The sequence below is a fragment of the Microtus pennsylvanicus genome, chromosome 19 (genome assembly GCF_037038515.1).
Source record: "Microtus pennsylvanicus isolate mMicPen1 chromosome 19, mMicPen1.hap1, whole genome shotgun sequence".
NCBI classification, from domain to species: Eukaryota; Metazoa; Chordata; class Mammalia; order Rodentia; family Cricetidae; genus Microtus; species Microtus pennsylvanicus.
In genome coordinates this window covers 35,043,624-35,068,289 of record NC_134597.1, presented here as the reverse complement: position 1 = coordinate 35,068,289, position 24,666 = coordinate 35,043,624, and the positions used below count along the sequence as shown (strand labels likewise).

Here is a 24,666-nt window from a genome sequence, read left to right as displayed (position 1 = left end):
ATTCTGTTTTCTTTGAAGGAAAGAATCAATGCAAGAACATATGACTGGGATATTAAGAATACAAAGACACAAGCAGGTAACACAGAGAATTTAAAAAAGCGTCTAAAGCCCTAACACTATTACATGCAAAAGGGACTTGTCTCATTTGAGAGATGAGGAATCTAAACCACAGGGGCTGCATCTTCAGGATCAGATGGGTGTTAATGGCCAATTATGGATGTCAACTTGTCTTTATGTGTTTTCAACTAAAACCATATCAGTGCAGATTTGAATGTGAATGAGAAATTTTCCTTATTGGATAATTGGAAAACCCCACTTTATTCTGGGTCACACCTTGTAGTGCCAGCCTACTTAAGGGACAAGGAAGAATCAACCACACACTTATTTTCCTTCTTTTTGTCACACTCACTGGCAAGTTTGATTATCCTATAATATCCCATGGCCTTGCTTCACTGGAATTAAAACCTGCTTCTTCAGAGTTGTGCTTGATAGTTTTATGTGAGCTTGACACAAAATACCTCCATGAAATTAGGTTGTAGGCCAACTTGTAAAGCATTTTCTTAGTTAGAGATTGATTGGGGAGAAGTCAGTCCATGGTCAGTGAAGTCTTCCCTGAGCTTCTGTTCCTGGGTTCTGTAGGAAACCAGTAGAAGCCATGAGGAGCAAGCTAGTAACGAGCATTAGCTCATGGCCTCTGCATCAGCTCATGCTCCACTGTTTTTCCTTCCCTGTTTTTCGCCTGCCCTGATTTCCTTCGAGGATAAACAGTAAAATGCAAGTATAAAGCAAATAATTTCTTTCCTCTCCAACTTGCTTTTTGATCATAGTGCTTTATTATACCAGTGTAACTATTCTGGGATTCCAATACAGAATCAAAACCAGTAGCTATGTAAGAGTCCTTTTGGATCAATTCAACTTTGGAGGTGTTAAGATACAGTTATCATAGGATTCTTGCTCTACCAGACTCGAGAAACCATGAATGGATTACCTGGACCTTAGCCTGTATCCTATTCTAATTGTTATATACATTGTTATGTATATATTCATTGTTATGTATATATATTCATTGTTATGTATATATTCAATATATCAGGTCTTCAGTAAAGAAGCTTGATTATTATACTAGGACATCAAAAATTACTAACAGGTATCCTGAAATAAACAGATGGCTTTGACAGCAAAATACCAATAGTTATAGTTAAACACAGAGACCTGTGTTGTTTTCAGTACTTAAATTCAGTGAGGTGTGTGTGTGTATATGTGTGTTTGTGTGTGCATCTCTGTTTATTAGTATGTGCTTGTGTGTGATTAATATATCAGGGTTGGTTTTGGGTTTTGTTCTAAATACGATTTTTGCATTACTAATCAGGAATGGGTAAGATATCATTTTTACTGCTGCCTTATCATAAAGAACTATAAGTAGGCACTTCTTGAGAAGATACCTTTTTGTTTTTTATTTGCTTGTTTGTTTGTTTTGGGACAGTGTTACTCTGGGTAACAGTTGTAGTTTTCCTGGATCACATTTTCTAGGCTAGGCTGGCCTTGAACTCATAGTGGTCCACCTGCCTCTTCCTCCAAACTGTTTATTTCTTGAATGAGATTTTCAGAGGATTTTCAATTAAGAGGAAAATCCTAGATTTGGAAATGAGAAACAGTTTGCTGCATTGTCTGGATAGAAGACAAGCGTATTAGTCATATCTTGGGCTCTCAGGGAAACAGACTGAACAGCTGGGAACCTGAGGAAAGTGATGCAATTTGTAGTTATGTCCTCTAATGCGAAGACTGTAAGATCTCCAATATCCATATATTTCTGTGTTCCCATGTAAGCTTTGCCAGGAAGCACTGAGAGTTCTGGGTATGTAGCCTTCAGTTCCCTCATTCCCATAGAGTCCTCCATCCACTGTGTGATCACTACTGAGCAGTACCTAAGTGCACCAAAACTTTTTCCTCAGCTTTCCCCTTCCAGAGCAGACCTCAGTGCGTTGGTCATTTTCTCTAGTCTCATGTATTCTCAACACACCACGTGCTTGGATTTTTCTACTGTTTTATGCAAATTAGGATGCCTATAAAAAAATAAGGAAGTTCCTAGCTGACAAAGACCATAAATAGACTCATGTATGTAAAGGCAGTCGTAAAATAAATGCCGACATGAGTTTGATAATACAAACATTTCTGGAAATACAGCATTCAACCCAAAGCACTACCAATTGAGTTGGCAACTGAGAGGAGATGTGGTAGCAACATCTGATGACATTCAACACTTTCCTCCCAACTAATGTGGTCTAAAATATTAGAACATCTGCCAGGAAACATAGAAGAGGCTTTGTTTTCCTTTTATTTTTTGTCTTTTTCCTCTAAAATTTTTTATTTCAGTATTATTTTGTAGTACTAATTTATCTTAAAATATCTTATATTTGTTTTCCTTATTTCTACTGTTATTTAATTTTACTCACATATGCCTTTATTTTATATTTGAATTTTATATCCCTTCTTTTTTATCACATATGTTTCATGTTATTCTTTCCCTAATTTTCTAGACTTATTCATCCTCATCAGTTTCTTTTCCCTTTTTCTTGATCTACCTTTTTAATTTAATTGTTTTATATACTAGTAAAGAGTAAAAATAAAATCCTTAAGATTTATAAAAAAAAGGAGCAAAAATACATTAACCAATCATGAATTTTCCAATACATTTAGAGGAATCAGCATATTCCTCTCCTTAACAACTAACTGTGAATGTTTTTAACTCTAATTAAAAGATTCAATTCTTTTAAAATTTTAAATTTTGAATTCTAACAACTGATGAGTAAGTATCAGGGAGTTTAATGCAATGATAGACAATAATGTTATGCTGTTTCCCAGAAAAATAGGTAAAATTTGGAATTTTCATATGAAGTGAAAGACACAGGTCTCAAAACCATAAGTATTGCATTGTTGACTCATAAGAAGAACATATACATGAGAGTAGAATGGTGGCAATAGGGAAGATGGAGGGCCAAGGGATAAAGGGTCAAAGACTACTGGGAAGGGACAATGTAAGAAGTAAACAACGACATACATGCCTGAAAATGTCACAGTAACTCCACAATAGTGTACACTAATTGTAAAATTTTAGAGGAAAAAAGGCTGCAGTCCTTATTTGGTAAGATGATGATAATGACAGTTGAGAAGTATGCAGGCTTCTTCAGTGTCTCTCTGAGCTATAACAGAAGTAGCAGCCAAATAACAAACCCCTCAGCGAAGAGAGGTCAGGGAGGAATCATACACTTATTTGTTTGAACTCCTATGGAGACCTCCTGGATATTTTAGTGTCATGAATGGTTTTTCCATCATTACTCTTCATGTATAATACCATCTCAACATTGTCCAAACATTTAAAGTTCTTTCTTTCATTTTTACTGTCTACTCCAGTAATAATGACTGTATTTTTTTTATTTATTCAGTCTTGTAGTACCAAAATGGATTCTTTTTCATAATATGTAACTCATGGTTGAATTTCTTGTTCTAGTCTAGCCTTGTATTTAACTCATTCAATTCTTTATTTTAATTCCCTTTTAAAAAATTGATATTTTTTTTACAAATGTTCTTGTAATATTTATTTATCATAATATTTCTCTTCACATATTATCACTATATCTCTACACAACTAACATCATGTTCCTTCTTTCTCTCTTAAAAATATAAAATCCAAAGTGAAAATCAACAAGCATACCAAAAAGATAAAGTCAGTAAGACAAGAAACCCAACTAAACAAAAAGTATGTAAAAACCATGGGGACTATTTTCTATTGATCAACTCACACGGGTATATGACTTTACCAATATGTAGATGATATACCCAGTGACACTACATTGGAGAAAATGGATTTTCTCTTTCAAAAATATCAATTGCAAATAGCTTCTTGCATAGGATTGAGACTCTGAGTCCAGAACCCTGTCAGTCTTAAAGTTTTACAGGTATTGTGATGCTACCATAGGCTCTCTGTGCTCCTATAAGCATTATTCCTGTTGCATCTATAGTTTAATATTACATTGGTGCCATCTGCACCAAATGTAATATTAAAGATTCAAAATTGTTTGAATCTCCTTATGCATAGTCCCAAGAACTTCATGAGATTTTTTTTAAAAACAACAACTGAGAGATCTAAAAGCTTCCCATACTCTGCACATTGTCCAGCTGTATGCTGCCAGATATTATCTACTATAAGAAAAGTGTTCTCTGATGAAAGTTTATGAGTCTATCTCTAAGGGTCTAGCAACCTGCCATAGGGAATCATTTTTTTACTATGTTACTTTAGTGAATGGTAACATTAGGCTTTTCCCCTTCTATATCAACTATCTAGTCTCTGGTTCTTGGAAACTTTAACTTTGTCAGGTGTGGGTTCCATCTCATGGAAGGTACTAATCACGGTCTCTATGGAACCGAACTGATAGAATACATAAATACGTAAATTAAAAGGGGACTTTAGAGTCTCTTACAGGTTGTGTCCCAAGTAGTTCAACGATGGCTATCTCAAGACAAATGGACCAAGAATTCTGGGTTGTTCATTTTATGAGGGTGACTGTTATTGCATTCCAAATGTGGTATTGATTCTAGAGAATTCTGAGAAAGCTGCTGGTTTCATTCTATGTTGGATTCCCAAGAAGCTGATTCTATTACCAGTGAATCAATGACTCAGAATAGTTTAAAATTTAGGATATACAAACGTGTCAGGGAGTGTGGGAGCAATCAGACAAAAATCAAAATCACACTTATTGGTTATCCTTTGAGGTGTGGTGGGAGCACAAGACATGGTCCAGATCACAGGTTGGTTGGTTGTCTAAACTCTCAAATCAAGAAATCACTGAGTGACAGATCGAGCCAATGAAGAGATTAAATTTCACTTTCTGACATAGGAACCCAAAATGATTCTTGGTACTTTAAAACCCAGAGTGTTCTCACTTACCTTAGAATTAGAATAAAACCAAAGAATAAATAAAATGTCCAAATAGAAGCACAAAGTGCAGGATAATTGCATGATATGCACACATTCAGAGTGAAGAACAGCAAGTGGAATAGGAAAAGAAGATCTAGACAAGTTAGTAGATTACCTATTCTCATCCTTGAGTTCAGAGACTATGAATAAGTTCTCAGTTTCTAAGAAGAAAATAGAGAGAATTTTCTTCACTACACAAAGAAGAATATTGGATGCAATAACCAAAAAGCAGAAAGGACATTTTATTGGATAACATGGATGTGTGACAGGAAATAAACAGTATATTATGGAAAATTAATGGGATAAAATAGTGAAAATTAAAAAAAACATGTCCTCACATTGCAAAGTCAGGGTATAGAATAGTTATAGATACAAGAAATAAGAAAGGAATGGCTATGAGGTGAACTGATTAAACTTGAGATAATTTTAAATATGATAAATCTTTTGGAATATATAAACTTCCATCTTTCCTCCAGCAGACATCCCAGAGAAATTGAAACATACTGGGGTTAATGCAGACTCCAAACTCCAAGTACAAAAACACACCTGTCTTTGGATAGTACTTTACAGATTGTGGAAAAACAGTGCTTTATTAGGGAAACTGAAAAGTGTGTGTTCATGTTCTTCCAGGACGACAAATGCCAGAGGGAAAAAGGGGTATATAGTTTATTCCATTGCATCAGGACATTTGCTTTGATTGTCAGATGAATATTTAGCTGCCATCTGCATCCAGTCTCACATGCTGCAACACTTTCCTTATCTTCCTATGGCCTTGGATAATTTAGGTAATTTTTAAAAGATAATTTCTCAGGTGAAAAGTATTCATCTAAATCATCTATTTCTGAAAATGTCACCACCGCACTAACATATTGTAAAAAGTGACAGTATGTGAATAGTCTGAGAACTCTTACAGACACGGCAGCATGACATTCCTTCCATCAGGAATGACCCAGGTTTGAAAATGAGAAGCAATGCAGAAATGGCATTCACATGTTTAGGCGTTTGAAGCTCACCCAGCCATGCCAGTCATAGGGCCACAACATATGCTATAAAACCCATGGTGACATTTCGTGCGTTTTATTCTGAGTTCCAGTTCTTCCACCTGCCAGTCAGTTTCCCCTCTAACCCAATTGTCACAATTGTAGCTAAGCTTCTCACTCTCAAAGTCCAGAACCCTCACTAGTTTTCAGAAACTCAGTCATGATCTCACCTCCAACAAATATTTTCTATATCTGGCATCAGTTTAGAGAAAAGCATCTGATCGGAAGGACCCTCCAATTGGGTCTTATAAATTGGCACAAGCCAACCCACCATTAGGTATTGCTCTTCTATGGCTAGTTTATACCATAGGAAGATTACAACTGCATCTTAGGGATGAGTAAAAATAACAAAAATACCTGGATTCCAGAAGAGTCCTCACTGACTGAACACAGCCTGATACTCTCATTATAAAAATATAATAGAAATATCCATAATCCTCCCATTCCTTCCTATACCTAATTTTTGTTCAGAAATCAAGTATAATATTTTGGAAAGCTATTCTGTTATTCAAAATTAGTATAGACTTCCAGCATAGGCAGTTGGACCTTGAAAACAGGGTAGTTATTTTTGGTAGTTATCTAGACCAACATCGGTAATTCATAGGATAACCATGGAATACCCATCGTATTGATTATACACATTACTATGTATACAAACTCAAGGGAACTGGGTGGCTTTAAGACGACATGAGAATGAAAGGAAAATATCTTGAAACTGTTGAGAACTGGACCATTGTATTTATATAGTTCTCCACTCCCCCACAAAGTAAGTCATTTCCTAATCAGCCCTCATAATTCTCATCCAGTATGTCCAAAATCCCTGATACTGGGTTGAAAGTGTATTCTCTAAAAGCCCATCTTATTAGAAACTCTGGACCTCCTTTCTTCACGTCATTGATATTCTCATGCTGATCTGTATGGATCCTTTAGTTATTATTATTAAGAAGATTAACCAAGATCAGAGCAAACCAATTTAAGAACCACTTTTGTAATAGTGCTGTTTGAAGAGTCCCACATCTTCCAGAACCAGGGCTTCTTCAATGTTGCTAAAGCATCCTACATTCATCAAGGTATTTCATTTTTGATTACTTATCTTTTTATTTGTTCATTTACTTTTTTTATTTTACCACCCTGCCATTGTTTCCCATCCTTCCCCTTAACTTAGTCCCACCCATCTCTTCTGTGCTCTTCACCCCCACCAAATTCTTCTCAGTTACTTTTCAGATGAGGGCAGGCCTCCCTTGGAAACCAACAAAATAAGGTATATAAAGTTGATGGTTCAATGCAGCAGCCCAGTATTAGCATAAGTGTCCCAAAAGCTGACACTAGTTAGAGACAGTCCCTGCTCCAACTGTTAAAACTCCCAAAAGAAGACCAAGCTAAGCAACTATAACATATATGCTGAGGGCCTAGGTCAGTCACATGCAGGCTCCCTGGTTGTTGGCTGGGTCGGCTTCTGTGAGCCTCTAAGAGCCCAGGTTAGTTGGTTCTGTGGGTTTTCTTGTTGTGTCCATCTAGGGATTTCTAGCACCCCATGGAGTCTTTTTTCCCCATCATCCATGAACTTAGTGAGTAAAGCACAGCTGTGTAGACAGATGCTTGACTGACACTGTTTCCCACTATAGCATTGTTTCAAAAACAGATGTTTATCTCCTCCTATCCTGAGAATAAAGTTTTCTTGTCACATGAAGGTCTCCTACTGCCAATAAATCCAAAAGTAGTTGACATTAGAATCCAAGAAGAGGAAAAAACAGGTGTGTTTGCTCAGTAAGAACCAATGACATCACGTCTCCACTTCAACCAGCAGAGTTCTCCTCCTTGGCCATATAAATGCATGCTCTCCTTCAGGGCTCACTACCTTTGGCCACCATGAGTGCCCTCCTGGTCCTAGCCCTTCTGGGAGCTGCTGGTGAATTTCACGCCCTGTCTGGTCCTACTTTTCTAATTACTTAGAAAACACGAAATCCTATTACACTGCTACATTTACTACAATTTTCTGCTGTTCATCTTCCTTCTCCAGCAATCTCTATTTTCAACTTTTGTAATCTCTCAAACTTCAATTTAATCTATCTATCTCCCTCAGTGCAGTCTCTACAACATCCTTTATTAGATTCAGGCCCTTGCCTATGGAGGAATGAATGGAAGGCCAAATTGAGGGTGACTAAAGTGATCTGGGAGACATTTTTGGCAAGAGCAACTGAACTGATAATTCAGAAACATAGTTATTAATTAATTCCACAGGGAATAAAGCTAGGGGTTAGGTAAATGACATATAGTCAGATCCCATGAATGTGTTCATTCACTCAATTATTCTATTCTTTTACTGAAACACTTGGGAAGTTCTGAGCCCACAAGGATCCACTCACCTGCCCTGCATTTCTTCCCCCTGGCGGATATCGAACACTAGTGCAGCTGCTGCAGCTGTGTTTTCCCTGCTCCCCCTGAGTCATTCTCAGAAAGTAATATAAAAAGGAGAAAACCCGATATGATACTGAACAATCCACCCTCCAAGCATGAGGAATTTTATTTTTCTTTCCATCTCCACCCTGGTTGTTTTCTCTTCTGAGATTAAAAAGCCAACATTCTGGTGGCACAAGCAAGTAAGAGATGAAAAAGTAAAGCAGGCCATGAGTAAAACTGGCTTCTAACGGGATCCCACTTAGTGTGTTCTTGTCAGTTGTTCCTGTCCCAACCCTGATGCTGAGAAGTGATTGAGCCCTGTTGGTATTACCTCTCTGGCCATAGATCCCTAAAATTTATGTTACCCATTGGAAACAGAGTGATTCCAGTTTTCCTACAGTCATTGTGCTCAGGAAGAAATCCTAAGGGTGTAAGCTACCATAGAACCAATGGATTCACTCGCAATTGCCCTGATGAAATATTATTTCTTATTTCCTATCTCCATCAAGTTGCATTTCCTGTTGATGATGATGACAAAATTGTTGGAGGTTACACCTGCCAGAAGAATTCCATTCCATACCAGGTGTCTCTAAACTCTGGCTACCACTTCTGTGGAGGCTCTCTCATCAATGACCAATGGGTGGTGACTGCAGCTCATTGTTACACGTCGTAAGTGATGATTTCCAGACTGCATTGCTCCAAGAGTGGGGTATCTTTACACCAGGCATCTGTATGAGCAGGTGATGAGTGCTGTAGGAAAATGTGAAATGTGAATGTGATATGGCAAGAAAGGAAGTGCTGACAGCATCTGATGATCATAGTCTTTGATGAACACTGACATATAATAGGATGATCAACACCACATACATACCTGCACACACACACACACACACACACACACACACACACACACACACACACACACACAAACACACAAAGATAAAATTGGAAGAATCTTGAAAGGAAGAGGCTTATTTTCCCATCTTACAAACCCATGAAGAAGTTGACAATGTTTTTTCACAAATACTCCCTGGGTCCTCTATCATGAAATGGTAATAAGGGTTTTCAAAAGCACAGCTGAAATTGGCTTTATTTTTAATTTTCTTCTCCTGTTGATTTTTATACACTATTAGGCCATGAGGGACACTGTTCACACTGTTTTCAATATTGAGTGTGAGTAAGAAGGATAAAGAGGAGTTATTATAACACAGTCTATACAACCTCATAATGTACACTGTGACTCATTAGCTTTGAAACTGGGATCTAACAAGGCCTCAAAATCATACTGTGAACCTTCACATACCACATCATGACGTGTCTTGGTCAAATGCAGTAGGACAACAGTTCTATCAAAAGGGGATGATGATTCAAAGTTCCAGGCTGCACGCACCTTTAATCCCAGCACTTAGCAGGGAGAGACAGTTGGATCTCTGTGAGTTCAAGGCCATCTTGGTCTACAAGAGCCAGTTCTAGGACAGGCTGCACAGAAAAACCCTGTCTCAAAAAAAAAAAATAAAATAAAAAGAAAGAAGGAAAAAAGGTTCCTGCATGTAGTTAACAAGGACACAGTGAATGAAGAAGGTTTCAAATAACTCCTTACCTCTTTAGCCTTGGATATTTTGGGTATATGAGAATGACAGGCAGTCTACACCTTCAGTCCTTCACCTCTGCCCCATACACCATAGCTCTCTGAAAATGAATGGGAGAGGAAGAAAAACAACATCTTACCCACCATCCAGGTTCTGTTCCTATGATAATATAGCAAGAGTTTTCAGATTCAGAGCCAGACAAGAGTGAGGAGCTTAAAAACTTGTAATATCTAGAGTCATAGAGGAGAAGAGTCTAGTGTGCCTCTCTTCCAACAGCCGCATCCAAGTGAGGCTGGGAGAGCACAACATCAATGTTCTTGAGGGCAATGAGCAGTTCATCACTGCTGCCAAGATCATCAAGCACCCCGACTTTGTGAGGAAGACCCTGAACAATGACATCATGCTGATCAAGCTCTCTTCCTCGGTGACCCTCAATGCCTGAGTGGCCACTGTATCTCTGCTCACCTCCTGTGCACCTGCTGGCACTCAGTGTCTCATATCTGGATGGGGTGACACCCTCAGCTTCCCTAGTGAGTAGAACAAGTCACCTACTATTTTTCTTTTGTTTTCTTCACTCTGCAATCTCCCACATCTCTGGAATTATCCCAGTCACTTCTAGACTGCAAATTTATTGCAGGTACACAGTACGTACAGGTTCTGGAACAGATTCTAAAGAAATTTTTATAAGGTTTCCAGAATGCTGTCCACGAACATGCGGAAAGTGATCTTAATCTTTTAAAAAGGTATAAGCCATGAATATTGTGGAATTGATAAACCACAGTTTCCATATGAATCATAATATCATAGGGCATACTGCATTGCTTTCCCATGGTTTTATGCCTGGATTGGTGTCTAGATACAGTGGTCTTCATTGTTTTCCTTTCCTCACAGACAATGAACCAGACCTGCTCCAGTGCCTAGATGCCCCTCTGCTGACTCAGGTTGATTGTGACGCCTCCTATCCTGGAAAGATCACTGATAACATGGTCTGTGCTGGATTCCTTGAGGGAGGCAAGGATTCCTGCCAGGTGAGTGGCACTCTTCACTTCTTCAGACCTCTCATCTCCTGGGAGTGGTGCTTCAAAGCAGAATGGTTGTAGGCAGCAAGTTTCTTGTGATAGACTATGGGGAATGAGGAGGTCCACTCTGAATGTCAACACAGTAGTGAAGGTAGCAAATAGGTTACAGAGAAAAAGAAATGAACCAAGTGAGAAGAAATAGGCAATGATCAAGTTCAGAAAAAACACAGCTTTCTTTCCCATGTACTTTCCCATGTACTGTGTTGCTTCCTTCTAAGGTGACTCTGGTGGTCCTCTGGTCTGCAATGGAAAGCTCCAAGTCATCGTCTCCTGGGGTTATGGCTGTGCCTTGCCAGATAATCCTGGTGTGTATACCAAGGTCTGCAACTATGTGGACTGGATTCAAGAGACTATTGCTGCCAACTAGAGATCCCCGAATCATCTGCAGTTACTATGCCAATAAATTTTTCCTCACTGCCTATGTTTCTGCCTGATCTCTTTATACCATTGTAATTGAAGCTTGAGGTCACTCCTTTCTTAACTTGAGTGTTCTAAAGAGCATCCTGTATCCCAAAGTAGATTGTATGTAACAGCAGTATGTGAAGAGGCAAAACTCCAGACAAATTTTACAACAAGCTATATGCCACCTTTGTTGTAGCATGTGTTGCAGGCACAACACCATTTCAGATTAAAGAATTTGAGGATGGTTTGGTGTTTATATTTCTCTTTTGGTTGGTAGCATTTAGAATGCCTTCCTCTAACAAAGAGGCCAGCACTCAGGGGCAAAGGTCCTATGCAGGCAACAACTCAATTTCTCCATGTTTAATACATTGTGTGTAATTGCTGCATTCAACAATGGGACCTTGCTGTCAGTGTGTTTAGAGCAATGCCCTAATCTTGGACACAATCTGGTTTCTTTGGGAATTATATCATTTGTTTTTTAAGGAGGGAGAAATATAATACAAATCGGTGTGTTTAAGTGTTGTAATAGGAGCGGTGGGCTACGTTCCTGGCACCTGGCCGCCTGCACACCTTTATTCTTTGACTGAAACAACACAGTTTTTGATGAATTTCAGAGGGAATCAAACAATTGGATACACAACTGACATGTAATAAGATCCCATGAATTGTGTTCTTGGATCATTTCTTCTATTCTTTTCCTGGAACTCTAAAGAGTTCTGAGCCCACTAGGATATAATTAATTGTTCTGCAGTCATTTCCCTGAGAAGGTATTTAATCTTACTTCTAACTACTTTCTCTTAGTTGTTCCACTTACAAAGTAATATTAAAACAGTGGGAAGGTGATATGGTACTGAGCAATCCACCTTCAAAAACCCTGCTAAATTTGGTTCTTCTTTCCATCTCCTCTCTAGTTGCTTTTGCTGCTGATGCTCTAAAAATCCAATATTCAGGTGGCACAAACATATAATGGATGGACAAATAAAGCAGGTCATGGTCAAACTGACTGTAAAGGGATACCAGTAAGTGTGTTCTTAGGTAGTTCTTGCTGTCCCAATCCTGATACACAAAATAGATCTGAGCCCTATGGGAATTACCTATCTTTCCCACAAAGCCCCAAACCTGGAAGCTCTACAATCTATGTTACCTATTGGAGATAGCTATTCATACTCATTTTGCTAAGTAAGAAATCCTAAGGTTTAGGCTGCCATAGAGCTAATCACTACATCCTCCAACACTCTGACTAACTGGCTTGTTATCATTTTCTACCTCCTGCTCAAGTTGCTTTTTCTTGTGATGACAATGACAAGATCATTGGAGGCTACAACTGCCAGGAGAATTCTATGCCCTAGTAGGTGTCTCTGAACTCTGGCTACCACTTCTGTGGAGTCTCCTTCATCAATGTGTCTGTAGCTCATTGTTACAACTAGAAAGTGATGGTTTCCTGACTGCAGTGCTCAAAAATTGGGGCATCTTTACACCAGGCAACTATATGGGCAAGCGGTGAAGTTCTAGGAGAAAGGGAAAGATGGGGGAAAAAACGGAGGCTCTGACAACGTCTGATGTTCATGGGTTTTGAAAAAACACTGACATACAATAGGATGTTTCAACACCACACACAGACACACACACACACAGACACACACACAAACCATAAAATAGGCAAAATAGTGATTCTTAAAGAAAGGAATGCTTGTTTTCTCCTCTTACAAACCCATGAAGAAGCTGGTAAAGATTTTTTCACAACTGCTATTTCTAATTTTCACTATTAGGAATAGAACATCAATGAACATGGTTGAACAAATGAATCTGTAGTAGGATGAACCATCCGTTTAATATCTATTCAAGAATCGTGTAGCTGTAGCTTAGTGGAGATCAATTCCCACCTGCCAGAGGAAGAACAGTGCTGATTTCCATAGTAGCTCTCCAAGTTTGCACTCCCTCTGGCAATTGATGAGTGTATGTTGTTATGTCCAGATCACGGAGTGTCCCCCCAAACCAACTCAGAGACCGAGTCCTATATATAAAAGCAAGGCTCTTTGCTTTTATTCTTACACAAGTTTGCAAACTCAGTCTCACGTGGTCCCAATGTATTGGAGCTATCAGAGGGACTCAAGCTTAGGTGGGGTTGGGTTTTTATAGTATTAAAGGTAGGGGTTTCTAAGGTCCAAGACCCCTACAGGCTGACATTTGTCTAGGGGTGTTCTGGTGAAAAGCTATGGGTGTGCACTGGCTGGTTATCCTACCTACAATAATTGGAATGTTAGGAATTGCCTATGGATGCTCTGTTCCTGGGTGGTGCCAGTTTATGGCCTTTCCTAGAACCCAATGCTGCCTGCTAGGGTAGCTGTGCAGCTAGGTCCCCGTGTGTGGCCAGGATATCCTGGGCCCCGCATATGCTTCATCACACTTTCTTGCAGTTTACCCCACCTTTACCCCAATTGTCGTTTGTTTTACTGATTTGGCCATTTCGTCTGATATAGGGCTGTATCTCAAAGTAGTTTTGACATGTACTTTTTTAATTACTAAGGATGTAGAACATTTCTGTGGGTGCCTCTCTGCCATTTGGGCTTCTTATTTTTGGAATTCTGTGTATCTTTGTACCATATGATTTAATTGAGGTGCTTGTTTTCTTAATGCACAGTTTATTGTGTTTTTTATATACTTTTGACATTAGGCCTCTATCAGATGTGTAGTTGCTAAAAATCTTTAATCATTGTGCAGTCTGCCTCTTTGAATGTTGGTGTCATTTGCCTTACAGAAGCTTTTCCTTTTCATAAGTTCCCATTTGTTAATTTTTTCTTAATTATTATTACAAATTTTCACTTCCTCCCATTTTCCTCTCCCTCCCCCCATTCCCCCTTCCTCTCCTTCTCCAGTCCAAAGAGAAGTCAAGGTTCCCTGCCCTGTGGGAAATCCAAGGTCCTTCGCCATCCATCCAGGTCTAGGAAGGTGAGCATCCAAACAGACTAGGTTCCCACAAGGCCAGTACATGGAGTAGAATCAAAACCCAGTGCCATTGTTCATGGCTTCTCAGTCAGCCCTCCATGTCAGCCATGTTCAGAGAGTCCGGTTTGATCACATGCTCCATCAGTCCCAGTCCAGCTGGCCTTGGTGAGTTCCCATTAGATAGGCCCCACAGTCACAGTGGGTGGGCGCAAACCTAGCAGCTCTGACTTCCTTGCCTATGTTCTCTCTCCTTCTGCTCCCATTTGGACCTTGGGAGCTCAGTCCAGTGCTCCAATGTGGGTCTCTGTCTCTATCTCCATCCATTGCCATTTGAAGGTTCTACGGTGATATGCAAGATATTCATCAGAGTGGCTATAGTATAGGGCCAGTTCAGGAACCCTCTCCTCAGCTGCTCAAGGAACAAGCTGGGGACATCTCCTTGGACACCAAATGGCTCCCTTAATTAAGATATATACTTCCCTGCTCCCATATCCACTCCTCCTCCATCCCAACTGTCCCATTCCCCCAAATTCTCTCCATCCTCCCCTTCTAACTTCTCTCTCCCCATCTTCCCTTACCCCTGTCCCACTCCCCTCCCCAAGCTCTCAATTTTTGTCTAGAAATTTTGTCTATTTCCAATATCCAGGAGGATAACTACATGTTTTTTTGGGGAGGGGTCACATTGATATTTAGCTTTTCTAGGCTAATTTTTTATCTTATTGCCTATGCAAGAAAGTTAGGAGTTGAGATTTGTGTAGAGTGATAAGGATGGATCTATTTTATTTATTCTTACCTGCAGCATCAGTTTGACCAGTACTGTTTGTTGATGCTGTTCTTTTTCCAGAATTTATTCCTGACTTCTTCATGATATACCAGGTGGCTTTTCTATGTCCACTTTGGCATAGGTATTGTTGCTATTCTTCTCAGCCTATGTGTAGACAATCACATTTTTGAGACTATATGGGCTTAGCATCTGACATAACTAGGAAACAACCTCACAGCAAAACCGCTTAACCTCTTTCTTTGAAAAGCTTCCTACTTCCTCTTCACAGAGGCTTAGGTACAAGAATTACTTTGTTGATGTATCTATTGGGACTGAGCTCCACAACTACAAATTTTTATTGGTCATGGTTTTCTTTAGTGTTCTCTATCTGTTGCAAAGCAAAGAAAACAAGTCCACAAATCAAAATCCTAGATAATTTAGACAACAATGAGGATCCTAAGAGAGACAGACGACATAGAATCTAATCTACAGGGGAAGTAGAACAATACAAGATCTCCAGAGTAAATTGGGAACATGGGGACCTTGGGGAAAGTTGAAGAGGAAGGGAGAGGTGGGGAGGGTAGCAGAGGAAAATGTAGAACTCAATAAAAATCAATAAAAAATAAATTAAAATAAAAAGATGACATTATCTTAATGGAGAGTGAGGACTATGTATATCTGTAGGCATAAAGACAAATATTTAGAATGTAGTTAGGGATTTACTGGTTTAGGAAAGTAATGGTTGTAGCTTTTTTTTAAGGATTTGTGACTGAGCTAGCCTTGTATATTTTGTTCTTTCTCAATACCAGTCATACATTCCCACCTGTTTAGCAGGTTTTATAGCCCAATTAGGGAGCTGTTGTTTACAGCCAGGTTTGATATCAGAGGTAGAAATTGTAAACAGCCTAAATATCCTTCAAACAGATGAGTAAATATGAAAGTATGGTACATATACACTATGGAATACTATTTCCCTGTAAAGAAAACTGAAATCATGGACTTCGCAGGTAGATGAATGGAAAATAAAAGATTATATTGAGTGAAGTGACCCAAACTCCAAATGACACATATTCTTTCTTATTGGAGGCTCCAAGCTTCAAATATTGAGATGTGAGTATATATCCTGGAATAAAAAGGAAAAGTTAAAAACTACAAAAGTAAGAAGAGGCCATGGTCAGAGCAGGAACATGGGAGAGCAATGATAAAGGAAATGCAGAATATAAGAGATCTTATTGAACAACAACAACAAAAAAATGACAGGTGAGAGAGTGGCAAAAAAGATAAACACAGAAGAAAGAGGTCAGAGACTAAAATAAAAGCAGTGGTACCTGAAAATACAGTAAAGAATTGTAACAACAAACTTTATAAAAGACAGTCTATAATACATATAAACATATGTACGTTTGTGTGTGTGTTTGTGTGTGTGTGTGTGTGTGTGTGAGCATATATATTTTCTTATCTAGGCTAAGAATTCTTCCTCTAAGAGCCAAACCTCTAAACAGACCCAATATCCTACATTTGGAAAGTCCCCTGTTGAGTTGTTCATTAGGGTTGTCCAAGAGGCTCCTGAAAACTTACAGGCTATTGCATTTTTTGAACGCAGAGATGATAGATAGGTCCCTTGTGTTGAATACACCTGCATTTAAAAGACAGGGCCCAGAGGCTTCTGAGCTGAACAGACCCGAGTTTCTTCTATGGGACTAGGTTTCATGGTACCAGAAGTTGTTAGCAAGACTGCAGATGTCAGAAGCTCAAACAGTCCTAAACAGTCATGAAGCCAAGGATCACCTCATCTTTATGAGAAACTGTTATTTAAAAAAATCTATTTATGCATATAAAACACACATAAACACATGTACACACTCACACACAAAGGCATACAAACAATTATAATAAACAATCACTCTATAGGGAGTGTAACCTAAGGGTGAGAATGTCTATTTAGATCTCAGACTGCTGCATACATATTCTCTTATCATGGATAAGTAGAGGGAAATGTTAAATATATATATATATATATATATATATATATATATATATATTATATATATATATATGAAAAGAGATAATGGGAAGCTATTCATATGGGTACATGAAAAAGCCCTATATGTGTTTTCTCTGAGAAAAAAAAATGTTTCCACAATAATCAATGTGTGTAAGAATCTTAGGGTCTATGATGATAAATGAGTACATTAACACTTTCAAGAACCACTGCAATCAAATAGAAAAACTCCTTTTTAAAATACTTATTCCTAACTAAGAATGAGTTCATGAAAGTGTTCATTTAAAAATCACACAAAAATGTAAAAGAAAATGTTGACTTTTTAATGACTACATTCTGATATATGATTTTCTAGAAGAAAACCAAAACCACTGCTTTTCCTACCATTTAATGTTGTTTTTTTTTCAACTGCTGTTGACATACTATTCCATGTAACATGTTTGGAGGTGTAGGATGCTCTTCATATTTCAAGGATAGATAAAGATAACCTCAAATGGATGTGTATTTTTTACAGAAAAGAGTATAAAGAGATCAACCCAAGACACAGAAAGTAAGGAATTCAGTTTATTGACATAGTGATTTCAGGGAGATGAAGGATTCTTAGTTGGCAGCAATGGTGTTCTTAATCCAGGTAACATAGTTGCAGACCTTGGTGTACACACCAGGGAGATTCTTCTGGGCACAGCCATAGCCCCAGGAGACAATGCCCTGGAGTTGTCCATTGCAGACCACAGGGCCACCAGAGTCACCCTAGGAGAGAGGAAAAAAGTGTTTAAAGAAGGGGCATATAAAATAGACTACATTCACCCTGACCTGAAGCTACAATTCTAGCCTCCTTGGATCTCCATTTTTTATTCAATCCCTTATTCTTTCTAATGTGTTGAAATGACACCTGAAATAGACCTCTTCCTTTTTTCATGGAACCACAAGAGGAAACTTCCTGACCCACACATTAGGCCAATCCACTCCCACTCCTGGGAAACCAAGATGTTTATATGAGAAGGGAGCTAATTACCTGGCAGGAATCTTTGCCTCCCTCCAGGTAGCCAACACAAATCATGTTACTGGTTATCTGTCCAGGGTAGGCTGATTGACAGGCAGACTGAGACAGTATTGGGGCATTCAGGCACTGGAGCAGGTCTGGGTTGTTCACTTTGAGGAAAAGAGAAAAAGGAATGTGAGAGAGACCAGGCTAGGGATCAATATTTCAGTGTTGTCCGGTATGTGACCCCTGAAGCTGCCATTGAAGAGGCACTAGAGTCTCCCTTGGATAGACTGGTACAGAAGATTACTGTGTTTTCTTCAAGATATTAAGAATAGTCATTGACATCTTTCTTGGAACTAATGATAGTACATTCTGCAATTTTCCTGTTTACATTCTGGAATAAGATCATTCTGTAGGTCGATGCCTCTTGTAACCATCTTAGAACCTTGTGTTTACTGGGTACTTCAATGCATTTATGGTCTAGAAGCCAATCATTTATGTGTAGAATCTGGCTTAGTTCTCAAAAGATGTGGATGAAGTACTCACCACCAGAGGCCAAGGTGTTGCCCCAGCCAGAGATGAGGCACTGAGTGCCAGCAGCTGCGCAGGAGGTGGGCAGAGCTACAGTGGCCACTTGGGCATTGAGGGTCACAGGGGAAGCAAGCTTGATCAGCATGATGTCATTGTTCAGGGTTGATGAACTAAAGCTGGGGTGCTTGATGATCTTGGAGGCAGTGACGTACTGCTCAGTGCCTTCCGCGACATTGATGTTGTGCTCTCCCAGTCTCACTTGGATGCGGCTGTTGGAAAGAAAAGACATGGCAGAAAATTCCTGTCCATTACCTCAGATACTCCAGGTTATGTAAGCCTTTTAGCTGGGTAGTCTAAAGATGGGAGAGGCCTGGTTTAATGTCACAAAAGTAGCCGATGTGTGATGTCGAAGTACCAGCTTGAAACCCAAATTTTTCTCTAATTCTACAAGTCATATGAGCAGATGAAGACTGCTCACCAACCAACAGTTCCCCAATGGATGCACACCATCCAATAAAATGGTCTAATGGTCGGCATCAGATACACACACATGCCTTTAGTCCCTCACTCAGGGACAGAGGCAGGAAGATCTCTGAGACCAAGGCCAGCCTGGACTACAGAGTGAGTTCTAGGACAGTCAGAGCTACACAGAGAAACCCTATTGCAATAAAACTAAACAAACAAAAAATAATAGCTTGAACCATGCAACTATGGTACCTCAGAACTTGCTTTGAATTTTAGCAATCTGGGTTTATTTCTGGACTTTCTGAATTAGATTCTGGATGACCCAGATTCATGATCAGATGAGAAAACCTCTTGTAATGAAACTGACTCTGGGTTTTCTCTGTATAATGAAATGAATTGAAATAGACAGTTTGAGCTCATGGCCTGTTTCTTCTTCACTGTGTCTTCTCAGTATGCCCTAGGTGTGAGGAGGCCAACGGGACAAGTATGACATTAGAATTCCAGATGTTACTTTGCTATTTCTACAGATGGCACCTCTTCCCAACTCTACTATCCCCAATCATAGCTTCATTCTCTCCGATTTATAAAATGCAGATATTGTCCTATGGATTTACAAACCTCCAATCACCCTTTTACAATCCTGGGACTTAAAATCAATACTGTATTGCTGTGGGACAATGGTCTTGTACTCTGTAAAGGTTTGTCACTTTTACTGGTTTAATAAAATGTTGACTGTCCAGTAGCCAGGCAGGAAGTATAGGTGGGGTGACCAAAACAGGAGAATTCTGGGAAAAGGAAAGTCTCAGTCTACAGTTGTAACCCAGACACAGAGGAAGCAAGATGAGAATGTCTCACTGATAAAAGGTACCAAGCCACATGGCTAACACAGACAAGAATTATGAGTTAATATGAGGTGTAAGAGTTAGTTAATAAGAAAACCTGAGCTACTAGCCCAAGCCATTTATAATTAAATTAATGTAGACATCTTTATGTTTCTTTGAGACTGAACAGCTGTGGGGACTGGGCATGATAGAAACCTCTTTCAATACTACATGTTGCTGAGCAACATGATTTATAGAAATTCTGAAATTATAGGGACTACATATAAAATATTTAAGGACCAAAATAGTAGAAGTATCACAGAAATGCAGTTGATTTTGACAACTAGTTGGATTTTATAGCTAAAATAATAATTTTTATGTTCTCCCAAGGAACTTCTGTCCATGTCTCAAATGATAATGAATATATTAAATAGTCTTTAAATTCCAGAAAAGGCTTACAGATACTCTAGAAAATTCTATTTATCTCCCTGCTGCTATGTACTTATCTCCCAGTGTAACGATGTGAAAGCCTTTTTGTGATTTCATGTTGGTTCTTAAATACCTCAGTTGGTACCTGATCTCATCCTATTCCCTTTGAAATGTCATATGTGTTCTGTAAAGACAGAGCCCATCACGTACCTCTTGTAACAATGAGCGGCAGACACCACCCATTGGTTATTGATGAGGGAGCCTCCACAGAAGTGGTAGCCAGAGTTCAGAGACACCTGGTAGGGGACAGAGTTCTTCTGGCAGGTGTAACCTCCAACGATCTTATCATCATCGTCGACAGGGAAAGCAACTTTAGTAGGAAAGAAGAGAGAAGACAATTCATCAAGATACTGGAAATTGCAGTCCTCCGTCCTGTGTCAACCTTAAGCTAATTAGGGATCCTTATTTATTACAGACACTAAAGGCAAACAGGCAACATTAGGCCTATGGTGTCTTATGAGAGTTTATAATACAGAGCACTGTTCATAATACAATAGAAAGATTCTCTGTAAATATCAGTGTTCTGATGGGTTACAAGGCAAAGGGAAAGGTATGACCTCAGAATGCAGGAATGGGGCACAGGTATTGTGGTCTGATCCACTACTTGCTTTGACCTCATTTTCATAATTCATTGATACTCCTTTGTCTAACAAAGGTTAAGGAAATTAAGATATTTGAAACTATTTTGAAAATTATCCTGGGTATGTAGACGTCAATATGCCAAAGGGGTTTTATAGCTCAGTCTATGTATTAAGGACTATGTAGGATACAGGGATAAAATAGTATTGACCAAAATCATTCATTTTTAACCTTGATTGCATGTTTATAAATCTTAATAAAATTTCAGCATTTAATAGGTATTAATAAATAACAATATATAATAGGAATTATAATGTATATTAAATTCCAAAGTTTTAAACCTAGTACAACAATATATATATTTTCATCATATTACAAAGTGACTGCTCCAGACAAAAAGGTCATAACTTTAAGATATTGATCCCCAATAAAATGAAGTTTTCAACTTTCAAATTTAGAATATTTATCTGTAAAGATATTTGTGGCTGAGTTATCTCCAAACTGTTCATACGGTTCACTTCATGGAACCTCCACATGCTTTCCATTTCTAGATTTTGGCATCACATAATAAACAATAGTACAGGGGGTAAGAAAGATGAAGCTTACAGAGAAATCAGAAAATACAGATGTAGAGCTGCTGTAGGAAAACAGGGGTCATTGGAATATGATAGAAGAAAACAGCATCTGTATTAGTGGAGTTCGTGGCCTCTAGGATAGAGAAGAGTAAAACCTGGGTTAAGGCATGGAACTCACCAGCAGCTCCCACAAGGGCCAGGAAAAGGAGTGCACTCATCTTGGCAGAAGGTAGTGAGTACTTGGGGAGAGCCTGCATTTATACTGTGCTGGAGGGAGAAGGAGGTACAGAGGGGAGGTGCCCCACTGACCTTTCCCAAGCACACCTGTGGATTTCCTCTTCCTAGGTCATGCATTATCTCTGCTTTATTTGTCCATTCTGTGGGTAGGTGAGGAACATGAGATAAGGAAACTTTTCTTCTTGGTGAAGTGAACAGCTGATTCTTGAAAGGAAGCCAGGATGCAAATACAGTAGAACTATAGACTATCTATGTAGCTGGGTCTTCCTAGGCTCATATAAAGACATTAGATGGTAGAGCACAATCATGGTCTTTAGACATACCCAAATATCAAAGAAACTTAATTTCAGGAAGACCTACTAAAGGTAGTTAAGTGGGTACACAGAGGTCAGAACCCTCTGAGAAGAATTACATTGTTTCTGTATCTAATAAATATAAGCTGAAGTTTCTTATCTCTAGAATAATATATCATATAGAAAGGTCATTTTCCAGGGCTTTTGTAATCAGAATTAGAGAATGAATTCATGACAAATGGATGAATGGACTTGCTCAAAACTACTGGCTTTCACCTGCCTATCCTCTGTAACAAGGCCCATAACTAGCAAGTGATTTGAAGTATAAAGGATAAAGTCTGTGTAGGAGCTTCCTCAGTGTATCCCAAAGATAGACCAATAAATTTTCCTTTCCTCTGTGTCATGACCTTTGACTCTCACTGGTTATGCTTTTATGGATACAGTTTGAGCTTTTTCATGATTATATTAATTTATATCTGCATAAAAATTAATACTTCCCTGTCATCTAGAATTAGGCAGTTTGAAACAGAAATGCATTCTCCAAATGAGGTAAGAGAAAGGCCTTAAACAATAGTTACTCTGACTTCTGTTCAAAATAAAGTATCATCTAGAAGATCAGTGAGTTCTAAAAAAAACCCACTAAGTCCCAGTCTTGAAATTTATTGAGAACTAACCTGCCCGAAAAAGTGCATTGAAAAATGGTGTGAGATTATATCTAATTTATCATACAACTTGAGGAACCCTGTTGTACGATCTATTTACTTTTTAATTAGTCTGATGCCAGTGTTGTGGAGGGACAAGAACAAGCAAATTTCATGAATGAATACTCTAAGTTGTAGAAAGAAAACATTCTAGAGGTGCTTATAAGAGTGGAAAAATCTGAGTTCAGCATCTTGTGATTGGTTTTGATATACTAGGTATGCAGAATGTTGAAAGAAAAGGATACCAGCATGTACTGGAGAAAACAACCTGGAGAGGCCTGTTAAATATCTCTGTACGCACTCCTGGCATGACTGGCTCGGCTGCACAACAGAATTAGTACTTTGAGCTCTCACCTCTATACTCTAAATGTTATAAAATGGCCCATGGGGTCATGCCTGAGTGGAGTACTATTTTTTTTCTAAAATACCTTATAGATTTTCAAGACGTTTTACAGAAGAGACATGCATTACATTTCCTATGTATGGAACCTCATTTCTTTTTAAAAACTCTTTTATGGTGAAGTATGAAGAAAGCATTATTTCTAATTAATAAGGATGGATAGTACATTGACTCAGATGGATTCACTTTTGTTTTTGCAAGAAAATATCTAAAATTGGCATAAGGTTTCAAGATATAGAAACTCATGTGAAGTATCAAACTTGTCACAGGTGGCATGCAAACAGGTACTGCCAAAAAGCCCATGGGCCTCAGGAAACAAGGTGAACATCTGGCTCCTCTTGTCATTTTTTCCCTTGGCACTATGTGAACACCAAATTTATATTTTCCTGGCACCGTGTCTTAGAACCTTACTTTATCATGACCCACCTGTGCCATGTATAACACAGGGACACATATTTTGGACCTCATGTCCAGATGATAGAATGTGATAGTATCATTATTTTTAGCTTGAATAGTAAGAAAATTTTCTGCAATATTGGTAAGTTCAGTTGTAAAATTGGTGTTTTACTTTCTTGCCTGAAGTATCTTAAGGCTACTGGTTTGGAGGAAAATGTCAGATATTTCCTCTAGTATCTCCATATTCCACTATATACTAACCAGGTGGCCACAACAGGATTATCCCTAATGATTATGGAAAATCATCTTCGTCAGAGGAATGGTCACATCCCTTGATCTCACTATAACCCTATCTGTAAAGCAATATTGAAGGGTATGGCACACCAGGGTTCTATTGCTAGAGCTTGAATTTTAGTCATTTAATATTTGTGCTACTATTTATGAACTGAGGTCAGCTTTCTCCAGGCTATCAGGGATTATAGTTTAGAAGACTACTGTGGATCATAACTATTTTTTATGCTCTATACTGAGGCAATTAGTGTAGATTCACAAAAAACAGCTGTTTACACTCCAATTGAAAGTCTGTGCTATTCCTGATTCTATTCATCCTAAATTTAAATTCCTTTGTCTCTTTCTCTAAAACATTCTCTTAGTCCCCAGTCAATTTTTGTCAGGTCAATGACTGTATTTCCACTTTGGAAACAGTGGTTCATTTCTCTCTGTGCATTTCACAATCAATTATAATCTTTATGAACATAATATATATCCTACCCTCCTGCATTTCTGGACAATCAGGTGGGCATTGCAGTTTGGAATTAAGGTCTTTAAGTTTATGCTACAACTAGTGTAAAATAGAGCACTGGAATTATATTCTATACTGGTGAACTCGGACAAGAGCTATCTGTTTGCCTTGCCCTTGACTATATTTGCTTCCATGTCATGAAAGAGGCAGATAACAGACAGTGTTATCTCATTTTCAGATCTGAAGAATCTACATC

At 38.6% G+C, this 24,666-nt stretch overlaps 2 protein-coding genes and 1 pseudogene across 2 annotated transcripts in view; 1 reads left to right on the top strand and 2 right to left on the bottom strand.

Moving 5' to 3' along the window:
* LOC142838452 (M1-specific T cell receptor beta chain-like) overlaps positions 1 to 24,666 on the bottom strand; it is a 320,262-nt gene that overhangs the window by 74,141 nt on the left and 221,455 nt on the right. The window lies entirely within an intron of this gene.
* On the top strand, positions 7,885 to 11,450 carry LOC142838454 (anionic trypsin-2-like; annotated as a pseudogene).
* LOC142838105 (trypsin-4-like) lies at positions 17,747 to 21,919 on the bottom strand. The gene is made up of 5 exons (XM_075953422.1): positions 21,820 to 21,919; positions 20,638 to 20,797; positions 18,728 to 18,981; positions 18,212 to 18,348; positions 17,747 to 17,946 (listed from the first exon to the last, which is right to left on the bottom strand). The coding sequence occupies exons 1-5, from the start codon at positions 21,896 to 21,898 to the stop codon at positions 17,797 to 17,799; spliced, it is 780 nt and encodes a 259-aa protein (XP_075809537.1). The 5' UTR covers positions 21,899 to 21,919; the 3' UTR covers positions 17,747 to 17,796.